At 32.8% G+C, this 25,778-nt stretch overlaps 3 protein-coding genes across 5 annotated transcripts in view; all 3 read left to right on the forward strand.

The window, feature by feature from the left end:
- The first annotated feature begins 2,963 nt into the window (after positions 1-2,963).
- LOC113398925 (glutamate receptor 1-like) lies at positions 2,964-8,722 on the forward strand. Its single transcript, XM_064217708.1, has 10 exons — positions 2,964-3,231; positions 4,406-4,548; positions 5,237-5,409; positions 5,695-5,921; positions 6,044-6,143; positions 6,424-6,602; positions 6,676-6,783; positions 6,915-7,081; positions 7,695-7,892; positions 8,593-8,722. Exons 1-10 carry the CDS (start codon positions 3,220-3,222, stop codon positions 8,639-8,641), a joined length of 1,356 nt encoding a protein of 451 aa, XP_064073778.1. The 5' UTR covers positions 2,964-3,219; the 3' UTR covers positions 8,642-8,722.
- A 965-nt stretch (positions 8,723-9,687) lies between these two features.
- Positions 9,688-15,582, forward strand: LOC113398907 (glutamate receptor 1-like). The gene is made up of 11 exons (XM_026637855.2): positions 9,688-9,844; positions 10,314-10,456; positions 10,601-10,760; positions 11,000-11,192; positions 11,755-11,924; positions 12,503-12,732; positions 13,077-13,176; positions 13,752-13,930; positions 14,007-14,111; positions 14,549-14,715; positions 15,381-15,582. Exons 1-11 carry the CDS (start codon positions 9,697-9,699, stop codon positions 15,580-15,582), a joined length of 1,797 nt encoding a protein of 598 aa, XP_026493640.2. The 5' UTR covers positions 9,688-9,696.
- A 2,828-nt stretch (positions 15,583-18,410) lies between these two features.
- The window catches only part of LOC113398882 (threonine--tRNA ligase 1, cytoplasmic), a 52,577-nt gene continuing 45,209 nt past the window's right edge, over positions 18,411-25,778 (forward strand). Inside the window, exons 1-11 of one of the 3 annotated variants that reach the window (XM_026637832.2) lie at positions 18,411-18,488; positions 19,129-19,373; positions 20,704-20,875; positions 21,540-21,617; positions 21,992-22,249; positions 22,813-22,959; positions 23,424-23,533; positions 23,814-23,969; positions 24,152-24,329; positions 24,617-24,739; positions 25,447-25,625. In XM_026637832.2, coding sequence (XP_026493617.1) covers positions 18,438-18,488; positions 19,129-19,373; positions 20,704-20,875; positions 21,540-21,617; positions 21,992-22,249; positions 22,813-22,959; positions 23,424-23,533; positions 23,814-23,969; positions 24,152-24,329; positions 24,617-24,739; positions 25,447-25,625 — 1,697 coding nt within the window. In that variant the 5' untranslated portion in view covers positions 18,411-18,437. Of the gene's footprint in view, positions 18,614-19,128; positions 19,374-20,703; positions 20,876-21,539; positions 21,618-21,991; positions 22,250-22,812; positions 22,960-23,423; positions 23,534-23,813; positions 23,970-24,151; positions 24,330-24,616; positions 24,740-25,446; positions 25,639-25,778 lie in introns of all 3 variants that reach the window. The other 2 variants (XM_064217753.1, XM_026637828.2) reach the window with 2 other exon arrangements.

Below are 25,778 nucleotides of genomic sequence, written 5' to 3' on the forward strand. Positions count from 1 at the left end.
CTATTGAAATGACAAAGTAATCATTCGGATAAATTTAACTGGCGTTTAAATAATCAGCATGTCGTTTTTGTTGTGTGTGCGTGTGTGTGTGTGTGTGTGTGTGTGTGTCATATTAGCTTAAACATATTAAAAAGTGTAATAAAGCGCTTACGCTTGATTGGGAAGTCACTGGGCTAAGATATGGGGTTTCCTAGTTTAGGGTACAGGGCCATTTTGATTTATGTAACATATTATAAACCAATAAAAACATTTTTTTTTACATTGTTATTATTATTTTAGAAAACAAATAAACACCAACAAAGTATTATTTTTATATGTAAATGGTTCTGCTTCGCATTAGTGAACGAAATCGCGTGTAATGTTCGTCTAGAAACAAATAAAAATACCGAGTACACACATTCAAACTTCCCACAATCCAGTTCACACAGCCAGTCATCTAATGAACATTAATCAAAAATACTTGTCTAAACGCAATTTTTTTTTTTTTGCAGTTGAAACGTTGTCGCTGGCCACGAAATTATTTAAAGAAAATATTTTCTTGGCACCTTCTCTTCAAACCAACCGAACCGAGTATTTTCTACATCAAATAGTAATATTGGCTGATTTATCGTGTCCGGGAATCGAGGTGTTTTTAACACAGGTCTAATTCGAACAGTTTAATATACTTATATTTATAATTTGTATTACGCCTCGTTCGCTGAGAACACGTACTAATTATTCCATTGAAATAAAACAACTGTAAATGGGACATAAATTTTAATTTATGACATGTACGACTTAGGTTTTGATACTCTTTATAATCTATTAATTTTAATTAAAAAATAATATTTTGTTAAGTTTATTAAAAATTAGAAACAAACTTTAATTATGATGCATGCATGGAGGTGCAATTTCTGTAGAATATTTAAGATTCTTCATTCTTAATGTTACTTTTTAAGTATTTATCATAGTTAATAAGAGTTGAGCTTATTCTTCACGCTCCTCCGATGCAAGATCACTCACGAAGGTGCGCGCTTCACTTCACTTTAAATTATCGGCGTACATTAGTGTGAGTGACGGATGTGTTTATAAGATGTCTTAGGGTGCGTGAGACCATTAACATTTGAGTAACGAACACTAAAACAAATACATGTGCATCTCAGGACGCCCGACAGAAGTAATAACTTTAAAAAAAAAACATCTGTCTGAAATACGTCGGGTTAGAGTGAGAGAGAAAGAGCCTGCCTACCGCTGGCTTATGCGTAAGAGAAATAATAAAGACAGACTGGCGCCGTAACGCGTTACGTAACGACTTGTTTATCCTTCCATAATAAGTTATCACTTCAAAACATACAAAGTTCCAGTTACGTACAAAGATTATATTTTCCTCCATCGCTAAACAGGAGATAGTAAAAACAGAATTGACTATAGTCCATTCTTAGATATTAGTAGTTAAGTGTAGTAGTGCACAATATAGCTGAGCTATTAGCAAATTGCATGCAATACGTAAATATAAAGTTTGTTAATCTTTATTCCTACTTCGATTGGAATAGGCTATAAATTTCATTCTATTGTTCACGGGCGTGAACCCGAAATTTTTAGTTAAGATTCATGTAATCGAACTATCTAACTATTTCAATATAATTATTATTTCTAACCAGGTTAGCGATCAAGGATACTTCAAGTCCCCATATAGGTGGTTGTTACTGGATTCCGACGTCGGATCTTACGAATTCAATTTATTCAATAAACTCGACATTCCTCTAAATAGCGATGTCGTTATTGCGAAAAAAATTGACGATGAAGAGTACCAGCTTGTTGAAGGTAAGTAATTAGTTCGCTAATAATATATACTTAATTTGAATTAGTACCAAGCTTAGCACGACTTTATCAGTTCTGAACACACATCGTTATAATTTGACAATCACTGATCTAATGACGACTAATTAAATCAATTTGAGGATTTTTTGCTCGTTCAAAAATTTAGAATGTATCTAAGCTTCAGACATAACGTGACAAAATTGAGCAATTGCTTCACGTAATAAATGATGTAGGTATATTTCGACATTAATAAATATATATTTTTTTCATTATTTCTTTCATTAAATTTTCTAACTGTAAGGATTTTCCAGAAGGAATCGCTATTATGCAACAAAAGCGCGTTCGTATATTGTAGCAATTTGTATAAAATCAACTTCAAAATATTGTTTATTCAAGTAGGCTCACAAAGCTTTAGAATCGTCATGATACAGTGTTGAATTAAACATAAACCTACCACCTGTTCGGAAAATAGATTCTACCGAGAAGATCCGGCAAGAAACACAGTAGCCTGTCCACCATTTTATTTACAGAGTATGTCAGTGAAGTACAATTTATTATTATTTGTATATCCTTGAAATCAATAAACATTTTTCCACGCTTTTTTGTCTTTTATATAATTTTGTATTGAGTAATTATGCCTTATTTATGAATGATTTTTAACATGAGCTTTAATTTTCCAATAATATAAGGACTATAGCACTCCTTGAAAGCTTCAAGTATTTAACTATCTAACACATTAATGATATAAACAAATTAATTTATTTAAGTAAATTTGACACAGATAGTAATAAAATAAAGTTATTTCCATAAGTCGATATTAATTATATATACGAAGTCCATATCACAAGTATTTACTCTAATTTTATGTCATTTATATAACTTGTTAAACAATTTGTGATCACTGCTGATTAAGGTAAGCGCACACTTAACAGTACTATATCAAATAGGAATTCGAGGATACCCGTGTAAATCGGTTTAATTTTAAAATTAAACGATCTGGTGAATAAGCTTCAAATGTCCTTGTTAATTGGCCCAGAAGTGGCATATTTACTATTAATAATAATCAATATTGTAATAATCATAATATATTAATTTAAAAAAGGAGGTTATGTGTATTATTTTAAAGAAATTAAAGTGAATACCAAAAAGCCTGTAAACGTCCCACTGCTTGGCTAAGGCCTCGTCTCTCTCTGGGTTGGTTTGGAGCTTATTTCAAAATTCCAATTTTTTAAATTATAGTATTATTTTACAGCTTATAAAGTGTCAGTTAGCTCTGACGTCATTTACACAACGAGAGGCGCTTGGCGATCCTCCAACGTTGAATTCAAAAACAAACCGAAATCAAACAATTTACTAATCGAAATAGCAGGAAATAACACGAGTAATGTGACAACGACTGTCAGTGGAGAACGAAATGGAATGAACCTGAAGGTTAATGACCATAGTGTTATTTTTATAGAAGTAAATTGTTTAGAGTCAAATAAGTAAATGAGTAGTAATAAGTTTTTATATGTATAAAACTTCGTGTCTATGCTGTTGACCGTTGAAGAGTTCTCAAGTTTGGAAGCTTGGGTGAAGAATCGGAGCATGCTTAGGTTTAGTTTTCTTGTCGTAACTACACCTGATCATCATGAAGTTTTATAATTATAGAAACGGACATATAGCGTATATTACTTTACTTGGCGGTAGGGCTATACAAACCCGTCTGGGTGGGTACAAACCACTGATCATATACACTCGCAAGCAGTTATACTTGGTATTGTTATGTTCCGGTTTGAAGGATGAGTGAGACACATCTCCGGTCCCGAGGTTGGAGGCGCATTGGTTATAGTGAAATGATTAAAATTTCATACGATGCCAATGTCTACGGGCTGTAGTGACCACGTGCCACCAGGTAGCCTGATGGCAGATGTGCCAGTCCGCCTACTGAAGCCATAAAAAATCACCTGATCCCTCAAGTGCCCACATGTGTGTGATTTTTTATGGAACCTTTTATGGATTTGAAGCTGCCACTGGAAGCTAGAAAAAATAATCAAGTTTTTTTTTTCCTTAAATGAATATCAATATATTTTTTATATATTACCTAACGATAATATGTAAGTCACTACCTTGAAGTGTCTGATCAATCAAGTTTAATTAAAGGAGTGGCTACGATATTTTTATTAATAAATTCGGTTTTCAATTTATAAACGTTTTAATAAATTATTGGATAGCAGGACACTTGACAGAATTAAAAAGTGTTACATTTTTTTAAAAATATTATTTTACGTTTGTTTTTGGGTCGAACGTCATTTACCGTTTTGATTTAAAGGCTTATTCACACTAGCAACAATTATCGATTTAGATGTCTATTTTTTTATATATTAAGTATTTTCATGTATTACGTACTCGTCTTTACATATGTAAGTAATTCTCCTGTACGTGAGTATGCCTCTGAACTGCTCTTAAACGGCTGAGCCGATTTTGATGATTTCTTGTATATAGTGAGTGAACCTCTAAATGGTTTAGATAAAGTAGATGGCTAGCGGATTTAATATTTTTTTATGTTACCTATACAGCTTTAAATAAAAACGCATTATTGAAAAAAAAAAATGTTTATCCACAGATAACAAAATACGGTGCAGTGTATGATTACAGATACACAAAAGTGATTTCAATCAGGAGAAAGAACTTACGAAGGCACATTCTCACTATGGCGAATGTAGTTACCGATAGCAATGACACCAGAAAACATCTAGATGACAGGCTGTACGTATTTAATACTCAATTTTTAATCAAATTTAAAATTAAATGCTAATTAACACAATGCACAGGCATACGGGTCATAACATCTTAGTCTAGGTTTGTGGTGCATTGACGATGTAAGTGAAAATCAAAGATAAAAAAATATATAACAACATAACACCATTACCATAGTCGATGGACGAAGATTGAATTTACATTAAGAGCTCTCGAGCTAGTGCCCAGGGCGACTTAATTATGAGAATGAGCAAAATAAAATCTTTACGTTATCTAAAATGCTAAAACCTTTAATAAGAGTACCTAATAAACAAAAATATGAGTAAGTAATTTTATTTATTCAGCAATTTTGTATTCAAACTTTAACCATGGAATGCAAAATTTCAATAATGGGACGGTATTTTTTAAAGTGCCCATGGGCAGCACTAATGTCGAATTCGGCACTGCATTTGCCTTCCAAAATATGTAAATAAAGAAACATAAAACTTCTTAACCACATTTGGATATAGGTCTGTACTGTCTTTTGTTCACTACAAACAGTTCTTCAAAACGCCAAGTTTTCTCGACTCCACATGACATATACAAGATCATCTAAGATGTCGACCAATTATTTCACCACAATTCAATATCAAAGTTATTTAATTGTCTTTACGCTACTGTGGCTGGAATTGGTTATAAATAAATAAGTTTGTTATAGAAATCTTCATCAAGATTCCATAACTAAGATGTCTTATATGGTCGTCAAAATATGCTTCGAAATGTTGAATGCGACGGAGAAGCGTATTTTTACGCACACTTGGGGCTATAAGGACAAGAACGGCAATTGGCAGGGAATAATTGATCATCTACTAAAGAAGGAAGCTGATCTTGGTAATTAATTGTAATTGTACTGTAGATTTACTTTGCGAATTAAGCAGACAATCAGTAATTTATTTTAATAGCCAGCTTAAACTCTTTATCTCAATCGACTTAAAGAATTCAATTGCAATCATATAATCGAAAACACCCAAAATCGCTTTAGAAAAAGGTGGAAAAGTTAAAGGAAGGCAGGAATAAAATTGTGGATAAAATATTATTCTAAAATTAAAAATTTCAAAAATGGTAGATGCTTCAAAATTTTTTTAAAGTTTAGGAAATCGCGTTCACGATTTTCAGGTACGCTTACAATATTCACGCAAGAGCGAATGAAGGTTATAGATTATATAGCCATGGTTGGGTCCACGGCTGTGCGGTTCGTGTTTAGAGAACCACCCTTGGCTTTGCTCGAGAACATCTTCGCTTTACCGTTCACAACAGCGGTATGGGTCGCCATATTCATCTGCGTCATGGGTTGCGCCTTGTTTTTATACATTACTTCGAAATGGGAGGCTTCAGTTGGTATGGTGAGGTTTAATTCAATATCTATGTTTTTGTCGAACTCATTAAAACAGAATGCCTTTTTAATATCATAATTTTCCTTGAGACAAGGGTTTCTTAAAATATGGGTAATATGATCTGCTTACAGCACCCGTTGCAATTAAATGGATCATGGGCGGATGTGCTGATTTTGATCATCGGCGCCGTTTTGCAGCAGGGTTGTACACTCGAACCTAGATATGCAGCAGGTTGGAAATTTGTTTAGTTTTATTATATAATATCTGAACACAACTTGATTCATCTTATTATAAATATAGATTGATAAAATGGTATGTATATATATTTGTATATTATATCGACAAGGGTATTATTAAAATCGGATATTAATAGCATACATTTTAAAAGTTCAAACATTGCTATTTGAACTAAACCTAAGTGGTACTTAACCAGCGAGTCAGCCTTTTTCCATTACGTCAGTAAATATAACAAAGCGCATGCTATATACTCAGCTCTGACTAAATTCCACAGGTAGATGTGTAACCCTCCTATTGTTCGTGGCACTGACTATTTTATACGCGGCCTATTCTGCAAACATTGTGGTCCTGCTCCGCGCTCCAAGCTCTTCGGTTAGGTCTCTGTCAGACCTTTTAAATTCACCTTTAAAACTTGGTGCAAGTGACTTTGAATACAATCGTTATTTCTTTAAGGTACAATTTTCAAATAGCTTTTAATAGGCAAATTATAAATTACATTTGTATCATGAAGTGAGTTTTATTTTAGAAACTAAATGAGCCGATAAGAAAAGCTATCTATAATAAAAAAATTGCACCTAAAGGCAAGAAGCCTAATTTTTACACGATGAAAGAAGGAGTCGACAAAATAAGAAAGGTAAATAGCACCATTAAAACTTTAAGATATTATAAATCATAATTGTCTACGTTTAAGGTTGAATATCGAATACATCTGAGCTTGGAAATATGGTAATATAACGAAAGTGTATGTCAAAATGTTATTTTCAGGGTTTATTCGCTTTCCACATGGAATTAAATCCAGGGTACAGGTTAATACAAGAAACATACCAAGAGGAGGAGAAATGTGACCTCGTGGAAATTGATTACATCAACGAAATTGATCCTTGGCTACCGGGACAGAAGCGTTCGCCTTACAAAGATTTATTTAAAATCAGGTTAGTTTGTAAGTTTAAATAGTTTTCACCAAGTGGTCGAAATTCAACCGCACACAAAATTTGAAGAAAACATTTATGAACTTGCATGTTTTTTTTTTTATTGATATATGATAACACAAACGCTCGTCAATAACTTCCAAGCAGAATGAAATTAAAATAGACCAATTGACAAATAAAAGAGAAAAAGACTAAGCTGTTTTACCTTTGCCTGTTTATGTATAAATCAAATAAAAATCATAAGACATATAACATTTATCATTGCTAAAATTGAACGAGTAACATATTCTCCTATTTATAAATTCAGCATAGTTTCAATAATGTTCACTCGGACTAATAACGCCCGCATTAGGGGCCCTATAAATTGAACTTGATAACATTTTTATTTAATATAATTAAACATATAGAAGGGTATGTATTACCTGTTCTATATCTGACTAACTTAGGACTTAGTAAAAATGTACACTGGCTCCTTACTTCTGATCAATAACAATTTAACTTCGTGATAGTTCTTGGAAATTGAAGACTCGGAAGTTAAAGAAGAAGCAATCAAAAATAATACCCATAGAAAGCTAGATTTCAATATTTACTGCAGTTATTCACATATATATTTTAGCTTCATCAAGATCCGTGAAACGGGTATTCAATCAAACATCCATCGTCGTCTCCACGTTGGCAAACCGAAATGTTCCGGGAGTATTTCCACCTTCAGCAGCGTCGGGATTACTGACATGTACCCAGCCCTCATCGCTACGTTGTATGGCATGCTGATTTCCGTCGTCGTACTTATACTAGAGATCACTCACAAGAGGTTGTAAGTATAAAGTGGTCATCAAAATTCGTACTCCGTTAACTTTTGAGAAATGCACAACTTGCTCAGTACGATGTTCACACAGTCGTATAAAATCATTGGCTAATATGTAAACTACTATACGCGCTCTCTGGTACGGTGCGGTACGGACGAAAAATAAAGTCTTCTGTGGGCATAAATTATCTCAAGTAAGCATTAAATTGGTATCTATTTTCTTCTAAGCTCTAACCTCAATCTGTTATGTTGATTATATGAAGTTATAGTTATTCTCTAATCTACTTTAATACTATTACAATTATGACCATTATTGAGTCAAATAATTTCACTATAATGCTCTCGGAGACAAACAGAAAGAGATAAAACCGATTGTGCCACATGTGCGCGATCGTTTCGGCTAAATCTTTCTTCTTCTTCTTTCCTTTTCCGTCACTGTCACACAATTTTAATTTTGAACAGCTTGTCTAATAGTATACATCTAAGTCAATGTATGGAATACGATCATTATGAATAATCCAATGAAAATTCCATATTAATCTTTAAAAAATATGCTTATATAAAAATATGTATAAATACATACTTGTGTCTAAGTACTGTAGTGCTACAGAACTAATAATCATTTATAAACGAAAAATTGGTTTAAGTAGTTATTTTTCATCTGAAACTAGAGGCAGTATCACAGTAATATTAATGATTTTTTTTTCAGATTACTCTTAAGAGAGAAAAAGAGGATATTAAGAAAATTAATAAATTGAATAAAAAACAATGAAAACTTATCACATTTATTTAACTGTAACGTAGCTTACACTGAATTAGAAAATAAATTCACCCCAAGACCTATAATTGTGTTTAATTTCCTAAACGAACATTTACGAAGCTCACCAAGTACGTAATTAACGGTAAATCGTCACGAAAACGTCCATTTAAATTTGACTATGTTCCTCAACCTGAGCTTGTCTACAAGGAATAAACATTTAGTTAACATATTCTGAAAGAAATGAAAACAGAGTAATATAAAAGCGTATAAGAGGCAGAAGAACTAAAACGATATGTTTAAATATTTTCGAAGATCAAATAGCGTCCCCACTAGGCATAATCACTTCACGCTAATTGTGTATGTGATATATTTCCTCACAACATTTCATCCCATAGTGGTGCGTTATAGATGTACGGTAATTACAAAATGTAATTGTCTTGGAACATTTTGTTCCTCAGACGTCGACACATTTTGCAAATTCTATACCTTGTTCGCTTTGTACTACATACTAGCTGAACCTGCGGCTTAAACCGCGCGAAATTTAAAAATTCCGTACTTGGAACTACCCTTATGGGTAGAGTATCGTAAAATCCGTTCTTAGCGGATGTCTAAACCCTATTAGGAACTAACCTGCCAAATTTCAAGTGTGCAGGTGTTATGGATTCCGAGATTTCGTGATTAATCAGTGATTTGTATTTCACTTTTATATAAATAGATTTATGACGTAAAATTAAGAAGTACACTAGTCGTATGTCCTGTATCATTAAAATCATCGTCATCTTGTGGCTTTTAGTAAATTACTCTTAATACTTAATCCTAAATACAAAGACAGATAAATATCGTAGGAAACCTTTTAGCATATGTACGTACCAACTGAATTCTTAATATAAAATTAATATACCGATGGACAGACAAGTTATCTATAGAAAAGAAAATTCATTACATTAATAGTTCACGAATAACCACTAATATTTCGATGAAACAAGTTTGTAGTACAATACAAATTCGTTGAAAAGTCAGACCTGAAAACACACAAAATTAAATATTTTGAAAATGTTTAAAAGAATAATTCTGTTTTCATTTTCTTTGTGTTATTTAGTCCTTGCTAAAGACCAAATCACTGTCAATTTTATCAAGAGTTTTATTGCCAATGAGAATAAACCAACTATGCTTGTCTGCAACAATTTGTGCTGGAGAAAAAGTTAGCACCTACTTCTATGAAAATTAATTTAATTTTAAACTCAATAACGAATATATTGACTATATGTGGTCTAAGTATGGCGTAAATTAAATTTTAGTAATGCTATTTATGAGTAATCAAAAAGTTTTTTACGCTCTTTGCCAATCCTGCGATTCGGATATTTGAGTACCAAATATTTCTTAAGTCTCACATTTTAACAGACATTGTTTCTTGCACGGTTATTGTATAATATTAAGTGTAGTTTTAGATTAAAAAAACATCGCTAAGTGAAAACTTAACCGTAACAGTTACATAATAATTTGTGTTATGTTTGCTTAAATTCTAGCTATTCGAACTTTCCAAACATCAATGAGTTTGTATTTAATGATCTGAGGCTTATAAATTGAAGAATTATTACTATTTGGAGAATTGAAGACGACTACATTCTTAGTTACTGATGTTTTGTTTTTAATGTCATTTATTGTTTCAGGTGAAAAAATTGCATTCTTTAAAGAATTATCTGATGCGGGTATCCGATCGTCATCTGTTTTCATAGAACGTTCTTCTCTTCAAGATCATGCCTTACTTTACTTTGTTGATTTAACTTGTCCTCTTGCAGATGTTGCCTTGAATGTTGGTTTTATTTTTTTATTTTATTATAACATAAATAGGCCGCTTAGATGTGAGACAGACGACCTGACCTCTTGGGATTTTCATTAGCAGAAGCTTATCGCTTAAAAAAAATGTACGCTTGTAAATTTTATTTCTTTTCTTTAGATTTCAGGACACCTTCGATTCCCTTACCGTTGGCTGGTTTTACACCACAAAATTAATCATAACAATTATGATGTCAAAAATCTTTGGAATCTACCGTTGTTGGCTGATAGCGAATTCGTCTTAGCTATACGAAACGGAGACAATATAACGCTGTCCGAATGTAAGAGATTTTCTTAAACTGATAATCAATTCCACAACTCTCTTTTATTGTAAATATTTCAGCGAAGAAATTTTAATTAATAATTTAAAATATTAAAAACAATATATTGTTCTTGTTTAAAAAATATTCTTTATTTAATAATATGTTGTGATTAATGAAGATGAATGAAGCTAATGTTCTGATCCGAAAGCGTCAGTAATATTTTTGAAAATAATATTGTAAAAAAAATTATATTACAGTACACAAGCCATCTTCGAACGGTCCCACGTATTCAAATCCTCGTGGATACTACAATGACATATTAGTGGACACTAGAACCAATCGAGAGATGTTCAGAAGAAGGAAAGACATAATGGGTCATCCTTTAACTATGGCCAACGTAATACAAGACAGCAACTCATCTATATATCACTTGCCAAGGGAAAATAGACTGTACGACACAGTATTAAAGTCATTTATTTCGATTCCATCGTATAACTAGTAGTTAAAAGCATTAAAGTCAAAATTCAGCTGGTAGTACTGTTATTTGTTTTGAGAGTAAGGCAGATAGGCAAATGTTCAACTTGATAGTAAGTGGTCATACTCTTCTCTGTAGTGTTCCGTGCCTGTGGATATATTAGTTAAAAAATGTCTAAAATTATCATCGGCGACCTCAAGTGATCAAGGACTAGCCAACAGCTCCACGATATTATATCGTACAAATACTGGTGGACTCTTACATTTCGATGGGGTGGCAACCAGACACGAGCAGAGACATATCCGGCATAGGATGAGGCCCGGATGTACAACACTACCAACATCCATCCTTCACATTTAATCAGAGATTTGACTTCGAGACCGTTAAACATAATATAAATACAAAGTGTTACTGTAGTGTTGTAACATCTTATAAGGGTACCTATTCAGATATAATACAAACAGTCTTGCCATTATTAAAAATGTTTTATGCTTTAGAAAAATAACTCTTAATCAGAAATCCAAATATATTCGCCAGGGAACTTTATCACGATCCCATAGCTAAAAGCTCATGGATGAACGTACATATCGCATTTCAAATGCTGAACGCAACGCCGAGATACATATTCAGTCACAGATGGGGTTACAAGCGCAATGGACAGTGGTCTGGAATGATCAATGATCTTAACACTGGTAGAGCTGATTTAGGTACAGTTTTTAAACTAATTATTTTAAAATAATGTTATCAACACTAATATTAAAAAATTGTTCGTTAGATCTCGCTAAAGTCAAGATCATCAATCCGATTTCAAAGATTTTATTTATGTTAGATAGCCAATTTTGTGAAAAAGGTCATTAGGCTATCACATCACACACTCACGACGGAGCACTAATTCTTATCGTGAATTAACTGGGGAGAGTTTAAAACTAATTTCATTGAAATTAAACGCAAAGAAAAGTTGAACAGATAACATCTCGTCTCATCCCACTCCTGGATAAAGACCTAAAAGTTCTACTGTTAAAGAATAGTATGAATTGAAGAACCATGCAATAGCGTGGTTGGGACGAACAAACAGTAGAGTTATATATATGATAAATTCAGATTTTCTCGCGATAAAAACACTACCAATATATTATGGGCGTTAACTGAGGACTTGAAATCTCATCTAGTTGATTTGACCGCGACCTTCATTTAAAATAACTGCTTTCTATCCATTAATCTGTTTTAGCTCGTCTACAACATTAGCAGCATGAGTTAATTTAATATTACTTTCTTGTTGTTTTAGGTACAAATTGTGTTGCAAGTTCGGATCGATTAAGTGTTGTTGTCTTTACAGATTCAATATCTAAGTTTAAAGTTAAATTTATCTTCAGACAACCACCTCTCTCCTACGTCTCAAACATATTCACTCTACCGTTTTCTTTTAACGTCTGGATGGCGACTATTCTCACTTTCATCATATCTAGTGTAACCGTTCTTTTGGCTTCTAAATTGGAAACTCTGAGCTTGGGCAAGGTATGGTATTTTCTTGGCTTGCTACGTGTGGAAACTTTTTATTATGAGTATGATCAAAAGCAGTAAGATGCAGTAATACCGATCAATTAAATTTAAAAAGTAGAGAAAGTAATATTAAAAAGTCCCACTGATGGGCAAATTCCTTTCCTACTAATAATAACATTTGGCGTGTGGCATGTACTGGCAAATTTCAATGGTACACATCGGTTTCCTTACGATATTTTCCTTACAAGCAAATCAGTGTTCGTAATTCATCTCGCTCATGGTTTCAAATTCTTTGAACCTACAGTTGTATACGTATAATATGTATACTTTTGTTGTCGTTAAAATATATGTATTTCCAGACTCAATCACAGCTCGATGGAAGTATTGGAGACGCAATGCTTTTGACAATGAGTGCTTTAAGCCAGCAGGGTTGTTCTAAGGAACCGAAAAAGCTGTCAGGCAAGATATTACGTTATTGAATTCGTTATGGTATCCTTTAAACATACTATATTAAATTCTCGAGTTAAAGCTTCTTTGAATGAAAAACATGTAACGTTCCAGTAAACGATTTTGAAACGTTTTACAATAAATGTCATTGTTTAGGTTTTTTTTCACACCCGTCAATTTGGACACTTACTTCGCCTATCAGCTTTATAACGCTATAAACGTTTTATTCCACCCACTCATCAGATATAACAGCAATACTATTGTTCTGTTTCGGTTTGAAGGGTGAGTGACCCAGTTTATACTGGGTTAACTACAGGGTTAACTACAGGGGTTAATTACAGGCACAAGGGACATAACATCTTAATTCCCAAGGGCGGTGGCGCATTGGTGTAATGTAGGGAATGGTTAGTATTTCTTACAGCGTCAGTGTCAATGGGCGGTGGTGATCACTTACCATCAGATGGCCCATTTGCCCGTCCTACTACCTATTACATAAAAGAAAATTAAATAAATAATATCACGAAAAAGTAAAATAAAAATTTACATTTATAATAAATTTTATATTTAATTGTCAATTTCAATCGCAGGTCGTATAATGTTATTCGTAATATTCACTGCACTAATGGCTCTTTATGCGGCGTATTCGGCTAATATTGTTGTGTTATTACAAGCACCTTCCAATTCAATAAAGACGTTAGAACAACTCGCCCATTCTAAAATGACAATTGCCGCTTTAGACGTCGATTACAATCATTTTGTACTTAAGGTAATTCCATTTTCGAATTTAAGAAGTTTATTTTTTTTAATACAGTTCGTTTATTGTTTTTTTTTATTGTAAATAGGCACAAAAAGACCAACTGAGACGTCTTATTTATAAAAGAATAAAACCGGAAAAAGGGGAAGGACATTTTTACAGTTTGAATGAAGGTGTGGAACGTTTGAGGCAGGTAATAAATACTTATATTTTTACTTTTTTATCAACGTTTTATTGAAACTATTGCGTAGTTATACGGGATGTTTAATTTTATTTTATTGTCAAACGATATTTAGGTTAATTCACTGTACAGAATTTATATTGTTATGACGTGTCGTAAGTTCGTAACCTACTTATTGTCTAGTCAACAACAGTTTTCTGAAATAATAATATAATACGTATTTTTATATTAGAAGACTATTTTGTTCGATATTTTGATAATAATATCTATGTATTAGTGACCCAAATGATAAATAAAATGTTAAATATCAAAAATAATACAAGCGATATCTTTTAAATACGTTTTGAAGGTTTAAGAGGATAAAAGTAGACAGTACCTTTCTGATCATTATCCTCTTATATGTTTTACAACTTTCACGATTAACAAAAGGTAAACGGAGTATTTTTCAGGGTTTGTTCGCCTTTCATTCGGTCATGGAATCAGTATACCGACGCGTTGAGGAAACCTTCTTGGAGACAGAAAAATGTGACTTGATGGAAGTGGATTTCATGAACGCTTTAGATCCATTTGTACCAATATACAAGCATTCGCCATACATAGAGTTGCTGAGAGTTGCGTAAGGAATATTATACATACTATCAGATAGATTTTTAAAAATAAAACGTTATATCAATATAAAGAATCATTTGTTACCAACTCAGCTTATAACCGGCATAAGTTGCAATTTGTCCTTGAACTTTTTAAAAAAAATATTTGTCCATCGAATAATTTAACGCAATAATAATTGTATGTCTTCATATAAAAACCTCATCGATTACTTCTTTCACCGAAGGTTGTCTTTGAAAGGTCGCTGTAAACGAAAAGACCGCCTTTTTGCTTATTCTTTCCTATTATGTAATCTTTTCGTTAAACCTATTCAATAAAGTATAAACAAAGAAAACTTAAAAAGTACCTTTTTTAAATTTCTTTTTAAAAGTACTTTGTCAGGAATCTTCAAGCAAGTGTAAACAACATCTGCAGCATTCTTCACCAATAATAATCAAGATTTTAACTCAATCGAATAGACGATGGTCGAACTAATAAATTCGTTTTATAATTATAATTTGATGCCATAACGCATAGCTTACATTAAATAATGTATACAGTATATTTTGACGTATCTTCACGAATTAGATTAATTAAGAAATAGAATTTTGCCTCCCACGAGACACTTAGATCCACTTAGTCTTTGACAAGCTTTCGAGCAAATCCATAAATGTCATTTATGTTCAACGCCTTCAGCTTCAAGCGCATCCACGAGTCTGGTATTCAAATGGCTCTTCAAAAACGCATTGATGTCCCGAAACCGCGATGCACGGAGAAAATGTCGGCTTTCAGCAGCGTCGGTCTACCAAACTTACGACCAGTTCTACTATTTATGATGTATGGGATAATTGCTTCAATTGTAATACTAGTAATCGAAATATTAGTACATAAAATGTAACTATGATTATATCTAATTACATTTATTAGAAAAATTAAAAGTAAAATACAATACGAGCTCGGTAAAATATTGTTCTTAGCTATTGATAATTTTAAGTCTAAAGTTCTATGAATATAAAGATTTAAAGAAATATGAATTGTATTTACTTGGTAATGATTTGTTTATGTTTTTAAACAGTATGTTTAAATCAATAGGTTAATCAATTAAAAGTGAGTGGCTATACCTAAAAAAAAATTATGCACAATATGCGAGACAAAAAACGAAGATAAAAATGAAATAGTCCATTGCAAGAAATACTTATCATTAAATATTATTTTTAATTGTACCTATAGCTTTTATTCATTGCCAGCTCTTTCAAGTACCTGAGGCTCTTGTCTTACTATATCTTAAATTGGTCATTCAAGTGTGTTTCATTTGTATTCCTAAATGTTTAATTTTTTTTTTATTTTACCTATGCTGCAAAAAGAGATCTTATTTTTGTTTTTTAATAAATTTAATTAAAAAAACAAATGTATGATGCATTAGATAATATAACGACCGTTCACGGTTCGTTAATAGTAAATAAACATTCACAATAAATAAATATAAATATAAATTTTATTCAGAACGTGTCTCGTGTATATTTTTATATCTACAAATAAACGTACGTTCAAATGACAATTTATTTTTCGTTTCATTTGAAATATCAAATTAATAAATTACTAATTATAAATGCATTGAACGAGGAAGCTTACGAAATTTAAAGTACATTTGTTATCTTGTTAACATTGACATTATGTACCTACTTTCATATAATAACCAACTAAAATACTTATTAAAGAGAGGAATGTTGTTTTGATACAAAAATTATATCTAATGTTAATAGATATATTTAAATACATAAGGAAGTTCAAATAGTAGGTACCTACGTGTGAGTGAATGTGAATTAACAAAACCACAATTAAGTATTCTCAATTTCAGCGTGTAGGTGGTAGGGTAACAAAGACGTCGAAGCCTTACATTATTTACCGCGTGTAATTATCGCTGTTACAATAATCTAGTGCACTTCGACAAACGACAAAAAATGCCTTACGATTAGTTTTAGGTAATTAATTTGTCTTCGCTAATGGAGAAGACCATATAAAAATCGCGTATGTACCTAGATTTTTTTATGTATCTCCAAAATTTAGAAGTTTATTTTTCGCTAGACGAAAGTTCAAATGTGTTCCGATGTTCATCTGATAAGTGGTCGTATAAAATTTTAATCATTTTTATCATTACCAATTTGCCACCAACCTTATGAACTGAGATGATATGTCTCTCGTGCCTGTAGTTACATTGGCACTCACCCTTCAGGCCGGAACCAAAAATACTATGTATTCGTGTTTGGCGGTAGAATACATAATAAGTGGGTGATACCTATTCAGATGAGCTTATAGCAAATGTCGTGCGTAGCCTGCCACCCTTAAGGCCCCAACGAATGCGACGACGTCCAGTGCGATTCGCCCTTGACACTTTCTCCCCGCGTTAGTTCCTTCTAACTTTTAATATACAAATTAGTGCGTCGCGGTAATTTAGAGGGAAAGGTCAACGTTTGTTTGTTCCCTCCACTCCTGCGCTCGTGGAGTGAAACGTTTTGTTTACTAACATTTCCCTTTTTGTTTAATTCTGTGTTTATTAATATTTCTACTAAATAAATCCATATTTGAGTAATTAAAAGTATTTAATTGCGATAAGCTGGCACAAAGCCCTTCCACCTGTGTTGTTTATTACCATTTACCATTATGCACCAGAACATACAAGGCAGAATAGATAAATCTCTTTTAATCTACGAATTGGTGTCACATTAAAAAAAAAACGTTTTTGAAAAAAAAGTCATTCTTAAAATGTATATTCTTTAATAAAATAAACATTTTAATTGACACTTAATATTCCCAGTTATCGTAAGCTAAGCATGTTATGGAATAGATTGTCTGTACATAATTATATCGAACATAGAATGATACATAATCTCGTTTAGAAAATCAATTGAGGGCTGCAAGTTTGGTTTTTATCTTCTTTTCTCATTTTTGAAGTTTTACGCGGACTTTCGCATTTTCTTTGCCTAGCACGCTTTCCACTTAAACCATTACTTGGACTACTTGGCATTTTCGTTACATTATATGATTGTACATCATTTGCCTTCATTCCATTCCTTGGACCTTGAAAACTTTTTGAAGTCAGTTTAGCAGGTAAAGGTTGTATTGTATTTCTACGTTTTGTTTTAATTGGTTTTTCATGATAAAAATTACTATCGTTGCGCATAGCTGTAGTTTTATTTACAAGTTTCTTGACATCTCCAATTTTTTCGTTATGAATACCACTTAAAATATTTCCTGTCGATATATTGGCCAACATTATATGAAGTTCGGAGAGCGTTTGACCATGATAATTCACATCATCTTGAAGCTTATCTAGTTTTTTCTCAAATTGTTTAAACGACGATATTATATTTTGTAACGTATCTGGACGCGATCTTTGGACATACATTGACATTTTAATACACTATTAATTTAAATATTTTTATAAATTTATTTTTTTAACGTATCAATTTAGTAAGAAGACAAATAATAAAGGAAAATCATTATGTCACAACATTTATGACGTTTACGTTAATTCCCAGTTTTAATAACAAACAATTAAATAAGGTAACTCATAAATATTACTAAGGTCAGAACACTAATAAAGTAAGATTAATTTAAGCATATTACTTTGTATAAAATTATATTTATTTTTCAATGATGCAAAAACAATAGCAATTGCTAACGTCAATGTCAGCGAATTGAGCGTCTGTTTTCAGTTGTCATATGTCATCTGTCAAGTGAGCCGACGACACCATGGGCGACACGGCCGCAGCAGAAATTCAGAATCTAAACATTAACGAAAAGGCAGGATTTTGAGCACAATATTTTATTTTTTACCCGACAATCTGTTCGTTTAATAAGCGATGTTAAAATTATTCAAATTGCATAGATTCTCCGTGGTCCGCATCAAAGAGGGCTATGCCACATGGGTTTGTAGGATTTCATCAGAAATGCCAACTGGAATGATATCACACTTCCTAGAAATCATAATATATATTTATTTTGATACCTTTCACTCTATTTTGAATTTTAGTTACAATATTCCTAAAGTTCCTCGATTTTATATATAATTTGAAAATAAGTATTGAATTATTGATGAATATATATACTTTTTTGTTTGTATATAACCTGTTATCATTCTATCACAGATTATCCGTTTTATTTCAAAATATTCTTCATTTCTAAATTACTTTATAAAAATAAATATATTTACTACATCACCATTCAAAATTTCTAACATTCAATTTTAATTCAAGCCATTTTACCAAAAATTATACAAAAAAATAATTATAGGATCCCTTCATATAACTAACTATTAAATATAATCATAATTCTTACGATCTTACCAATATTCAAATTTCTTAAGAGATGCATACTAATAATATATTAATAATATAATTTTTTTAATGATTAACATATAAATCATACTAAAATTTTCTTACAGTCGCAAAAAAAAGCGATGAAGGAAAAGAAAAAGAAAGAAGAATCACCTGGAGGTGTCGCTGAATTAAAACCATGGCCAGAATTCATTCAAAAGCGTATAGATTTGTGGGATAAGTTCAAAGCACAATATGAGGAGGAGTTAGCATCCAAACCAGACTTAAGTATAGTGGTTACATTACCTGATGGCAAGACGGTTGAGGCTAAAGCTTGGAAGACTACGCCTTATGATGTTGCTAAGGGTATCAGGTAAGACTATAATGATATATTTTTTATATTTGCTACATAGCTCAAGCTAGTTTTGTACATAACTGTTTTCATAGATGCATGTTACTGTCAAGTTTTTTAAATTTATTTATTTAATTAAAACAGGTCGAATATGTCACTTACACTTATTAAATCATACAATTTAAACACATAATAAAAACATTGGTGAGCTTCATCATAGTTATTTATTTGCGAGTTTAAAATCTGCTAGGAACAAGCAAATCGAATAAAGAACTTGTAGGTGGGATTTTTAGAATTTTGAGTGTTGTGCAACACAATCTTAGTTGCTTAATGATTCTGAAAAATAGGCTATTTGACAATATGAAAAATAAAGTGTCAATTATTGTAATCAGTATATATTGTGAGTTTAAAAATGGTTATTTATTAACGAAAGTTGAAAATAATAATTAATTTATTCAAAAATCCATAAACAAAAATGCATTTTTTTAAATGTTTGTCATGTGACACAAAACGCTCCGGATTGGTCGGGTTTATGATGACGTCACTTGCTTGTTAACCTCGTTTGCCTTCTGTATGTGGATTATATGTGCCACAGATTACGATACAGGCAAGTGATGTCACCGACCCCATTGCATATTGTTAAAGTAGCGTTTTCGCGCGCCATTTAAATATGGAATTTTTAATTTGATATTTTTCAGCAAATATGTACTAGAATTAAAAAAAAACAACATTTATTAGGTTCCTTAACGTCTACTAAATAATATAAAATGTTTTTTAAAAACAAGTCAAATAGCCTATTGTAGATAATTTTAACTATGGAAAGTGAGTTCGAAGCTTATGAGAGTTCTCTAGTTAATAGTTTTATTTCACACAAATAATCTTCACATGCTTTTTATATCATATTAGAAATTTACATACATAACATAAATTTACCATATGTTTTGTCTGAATCTATCTTATCTGCAATGTCTGCTTTATTTTAACATAATATCCACATCGAGTAATGCTATGCTTTTATTATTTATCAATGTTACGCTGCCACAATAGCTACCCCACTGTTTATTAATTGGCAATTTCGAATAATTTGAAACCTTATTTATTTGCTCACAAGCGAGTTTTGGAGTGAATAGTAAGTATTTATTTAATGGACAATTTTACTAATTTTAAAACAATTATGTGTCATACTATTAACAATAAACATAATATAATCCTTTATAAATTATGTATTGATAAATATAATTATAAAAGTTTTGTTATGACATTAAGTGTTGTTTATACGATGTTCGGTTTTTAAATGGTATTTCAATTCGGCAGTTATGAGGTTAACAACTGTAATTGGACTTACTTCCAGCCAAGGCTTAGCAGACTCCACGATTATTGCTCGTGTCAACAACGTGCTTTGGGATCTAGACAGACCATTGGAAGGGGACTGCAAGCTGGAACTCCTACGATGGGATAATACAGAAGCTCAGGCAGTATTCTGGCATTCCTCTGCACATATGCTCGGGGAGGCAATGGAAAGGGTAAACAGTTTTTTTATAGTTTAAGTCCCACTGCTGTGATTACAGTCTTTAATTTAATCATGACTAGACATTGAAAATGTGATGTATTTAAAAAAAAATTAGCACGGAATTCTAAAATTTATACTAGGTTGATGATGGTATACATTTTATTGATAACATTTGTTAGTGAATGAGTAAACAAAAATAATATTTTTAACATTACTTTTTATTAGAACATTGTCCATTTGATCATGTATATGAAGATTTTGCAGCTACAGTTTGTACAATCATCTATAAGATTAGTAGTTAAGACTCAAAACCTTGAATTGTATAATTCTTTGAATATTGAGAGGATATGACTATTTTTTTCTTAATTTGTTCATTTTTTAGAAGGCTCTTGTTGCTCTCTAGGTTGACAAAGTTCAAGTACCTCTAGTGATCCGCCCAAAATTAGATCATATAAATATAATTAATACCGTTTAGCACTCAGGAATAATGTGACCTTCTACTTGATAATTTTTTTTTTCATTATTAGATCATTGGTTATGGAGATTATTATTTTTACATACAAACAAACAAATTTTACCTCTATAATATGGTATAGAAATAACTGGGTGTTTAATTCGAAGTTTTAAATTGTATGTATGGACAACATAATATATTTTCCGTTTAACAATTGTTAAAGGTATATGGTGGTCACCTGTGTTACGGTCCACCGATTGAAGAAGGATTTTACTATGATATGCATTACCCAGAGAAAGGCGTAAGTTTATTATTGATATTATTAAAATTTCTTACTCATTCCAGATTTATATGATTTTCTGCTTTTTTGTCTAATATTTCGTCGCCTTTTTTACGATACGAAAAAACCTATGGTAACTTATTTTAGAATTATGTTGAATATTTGATAAAGTTATACGATTGTTCGCATCAGTTGCTGCTATCAGTCCTTAATATCTTTTTATACCAGTTTTATAATGAAAAAATCACCATAAAGTCTGCAAGATTATTCCCTACATAGGGTGACCTAAGGAAATCTAATAATGTATTTTGACATACAATACTTTGAAATGTTACTAATGCCCTGTGCATAGGATTTGAGAAGTAGCGATATTAAACTGTATCTATAATTTTCAGATATCATCAACTGATTTCCACGTACTTGAAGGTCTAGTTAAAAAGATAGCCAAGGAAAAGCAACCTTTTGAACGACTTGAACTTACAAAGGAACAGCTGATGGAAATGTTTGATTACAATCCCTTTAAGATACGCATCCTCAAGGAGAAGGTGGATACAGCCACGACTACTGTATACAGATGTGGTCCGCTCATTGATCTTTGCAGAGGACCTCATGTACGGCATACGGGGAAAGTTAAAGCATTAAAAGTCACTAAGGTACGTCCCAATTATCAACAGATCAAGGGGAATTATATATTGTATACTGTCACATATCACTTAACTAATATGTAGGATCAAGAATACTGTTATGTCCATATTTATTGAATACTGCAGAAAACATATATCCAGTATATTGTGCCCTTTTTGTCATTCTGAACAGATTGGTGTATTAATAATAAGGCCTGTACATCCTTTTTACTCATATTTTATTATTTAGTTTCATTAGTGAACAATAAATTCTAATGTATTGTAAAGGATTACGAATAATGTTACAGGACTAAATAACTCATACCATAAACATTAACATATTTTGTTTGTAATAAATCATCAGATTTTAGACTTGAGTCAAAATTTAAAATATTGAAATTGATTCCTCTAAGTATTATCAACTCTATTTGTTTGAAAAAAAAAGCACTAGTTTTAGTAACTTATGCTTTGCAAAACTTAGGAGAGGAGATGGGGGGGGGGAGTACGCAGACCGGGCGTCGTTTAAAATTTACCTATTTGTGGGTTATAGTTTTTCGCTTATAGTTCCTCATGCTGAATATAAATGTTCACAGAACTCCGCCACATACTGGGAGGGTAAAGCCGATGCCGAAAGTTTACAGCGTGTCTATGGTGTATCGTTCCCCGAACCCAAACAGCTGAAGGAATGGGAGGTTATACAAGAAGAAGCTGCGAAAAGGGATCATAGGAAGATCGGTAGGGTAAGTAAATTAATGTTTCTAATGTGTTTTTATATATTGATACTATTCCTAGATTCACAAGTGGAAGAAATGGTAACGATCAGACAGCCTGAGCGATGACGATTCTTCTGCCGGATTGATATCTAAGAATCTCTAATGGCTAATGCCATTCTCAAGAGCCGTCTCTCTTCTCAGTCTAGACGTGTGTGCGTAAACACAGTCGTGTTTACGTTGTGTGAGGGCACTTTTTATCCTTCTCACGACCTGAAAGAGTTCAAGCGCAGGAACGACAGTTTTACGTTCTTTCCGAGGCATGGGAGTGTAATTACTCCCAATTACTTACTTCAGGGTGCTATTGAGACAGATAATTTGTAAATATATTCTCTGTTAATGTGGCCAGGATCTCGAAAATTTAGTTTGTTTCGTATCTTGCAAGTATTTTAATGGATGTATCATTAAAACTAATTTGCACCTTATTGTTACAGGAACAAGAGCTATATTTCTTCCACGAGTTGTCTCCCGGGTCTTGCTTCTTCCAGCCCCGCGGTGCTCATATATACAACAACCTCGTTACCTTCATCCGGGAACAATACAGGTAATAAGCATTTTCATAGCACTCGCTGTAATTTTATCTTTCATATAATATATCTTATGAACTCGTAAAGCTTAAAGATAAATTCTCTAATTTTTTAAATATACATACTAATAAACTCAGAAACTACCAATTTAAATGATCCATGTAGTACGTAGACTAACTGAAAATCATTAAATGTTTATTGAGGAAATTGTTTGTTATATAACTAATAATAATTATTATTATAATAATGCTTGTCCTTGTTATCTGTTAAATATATTGGCTTTTTATTTTCATACAGGAAGAGAGGTTTCCAAGAAGTGGTTACACCGAACATGTACAACGCTAAGCTCTGGCAGACGTCGGGTCACTGGGCTCACTATGCGGAAAATATGTTCTCATTCGACGTAGAGAAGGAAACATTCGCGTTGAAGCCTATGAATTGTCCGGGACACTGGTAAGGAACATCGATTTATTGTAGTCCAGGCCCGTGACTTCGCTCGCGGGTAACGGGGGGAGGTGGGCGTCGGAGAGCTTCATGTACCCTACGATTGAGACTATAGGATATCACTACGAAATAATTTTCCTATTCTAAAAATGTTTGCCCACGCGCTACGGAGTCATATCCCTGCCCCGCAGCCTGATGTTCGACAACCGCACCCGCTCGTGGCGCGAGCTGCCGCTGCGGCTGGCGGACTTCGGCGCGCTGCACCGCAACGAGCTGAGCGGCGCGCTCACCGGCCTCACGCGCGTGCGCCGCTTCCAGCAGGACGACGCGCACATCTTCTGCGCGCCCGCGCACATCGAGAGCGAGATGGTGAGACTTTCTGCTTTTAATTATTCATATTTACTCGAGCGAATTCAATTAATATTCAACTTTTACAATTTCTGGATCTGCCTATTATAACTAGTGACATTTTCGGATCGTCCCGGCTGAGGAATCTTACCTATGAGATATCTTAGATCACAAATTCATGCACACGTACATGCTGTGTGATGGTTGATTAATTATTTAATTGATAACTATTATAATAGACGAATGAAAAGAATTCGAACAAGTATCATTTCTGCTGACACAACTCATATTCCATGATCTTATTTTAGCTCGGCTGCCTCGAATTCTTGGAATGCGTGTACTCCACATTCGGATTCACGTTCCAACTGAAGCTGTCGACGAGACCGGAGAAGTACCTCGGAGACGTCGCCACCTGGGAGCAAGCTGAGAAGGTCAGCGTCACTTTATGTTATTCTAGCTTCTATACCTGGGTGGATACCACCCACTCATCAGATATTCTACAGCCACATAGCAATACTATTGTTGTGTTCCAATTTGAAAACTGAGTGAACCAGTGCAACTTAAAGCACAAGGGAAATAACATCATAGTTACCAAGGTTTGTAGCGCATTGAGGATGTGAGGAATGATAAACATTTCTTACATCAACATGTCTACGACCATTTGTGACCATTTAACATCAGGTAGCCCACTAGCTCGTCCGCCTGCATATAAAATAAAAAAAGGAAAGATTGCTTATATACTTCCTTCTATTGTTGAACCAATAATACATATGTTAGTTTTTTTCTTTATAAATTATTTATTTGCATGATCTTATCAATATTTTTCCGAACGAAAAACTTACTAGGAATAAGCATGACAATAATGCAAGGGATCGGGATTCTGCTACTTCCCCATTGCTGAGCAGTTGGATACCATTAAACGACTGATGATTAATTATATAAAGACTCATTAATATTTAATATATTATTATTATTTAAAACTATTTGTTTTGGTCACTGATAACAGTATTGTCTAATTGACGATCATAAATACTGTCTGTCATCTTCTTAGATTTTAATAAATTCCCATATTAGTTATTCATAGCCTTAATATCATTGTATAAATATCGTGGTATAAATGCTTAACATAAATTTTCAGGCTTTGGAGGAATCCCTCAACAAGTTCGGTAGACCGTGGCAGCTGAACCCCGGGGACGGAGCATTCTACGGGCCCAAGATAGACATCACCATCCAGGATGCGCTGCGACGCTCGCACCAGTGCGCCACCATACAGCTGGACTTCCAGCTGCCGGAGAGATTCAACCTGACCTATGTCAGGTAAGGATTATTACTTTTAGCTTTGAGAAGTACTACTTTGCTAATTTTCTACGATCAAACTGTAATATTTTGTTTTCTGGTTTAATATTCTTTAAACATTAAAGCTAAATTCTGGCATTTGGTTTACTAACAAGATGTGTCTTGTTCTATATA

Source organism: Vanessa tameamea, chromosome 18 (genome assembly GCF_037043105.1).
Source record: "Vanessa tameamea isolate UH-Manoa-2023 chromosome 18, ilVanTame1 primary haplotype, whole genome shotgun sequence".
Classification (NCBI taxonomy): domain Eukaryota; kingdom Metazoa; phylum Arthropoda; class Insecta; order Lepidoptera; family Nymphalidae; genus Vanessa; species Vanessa tameamea.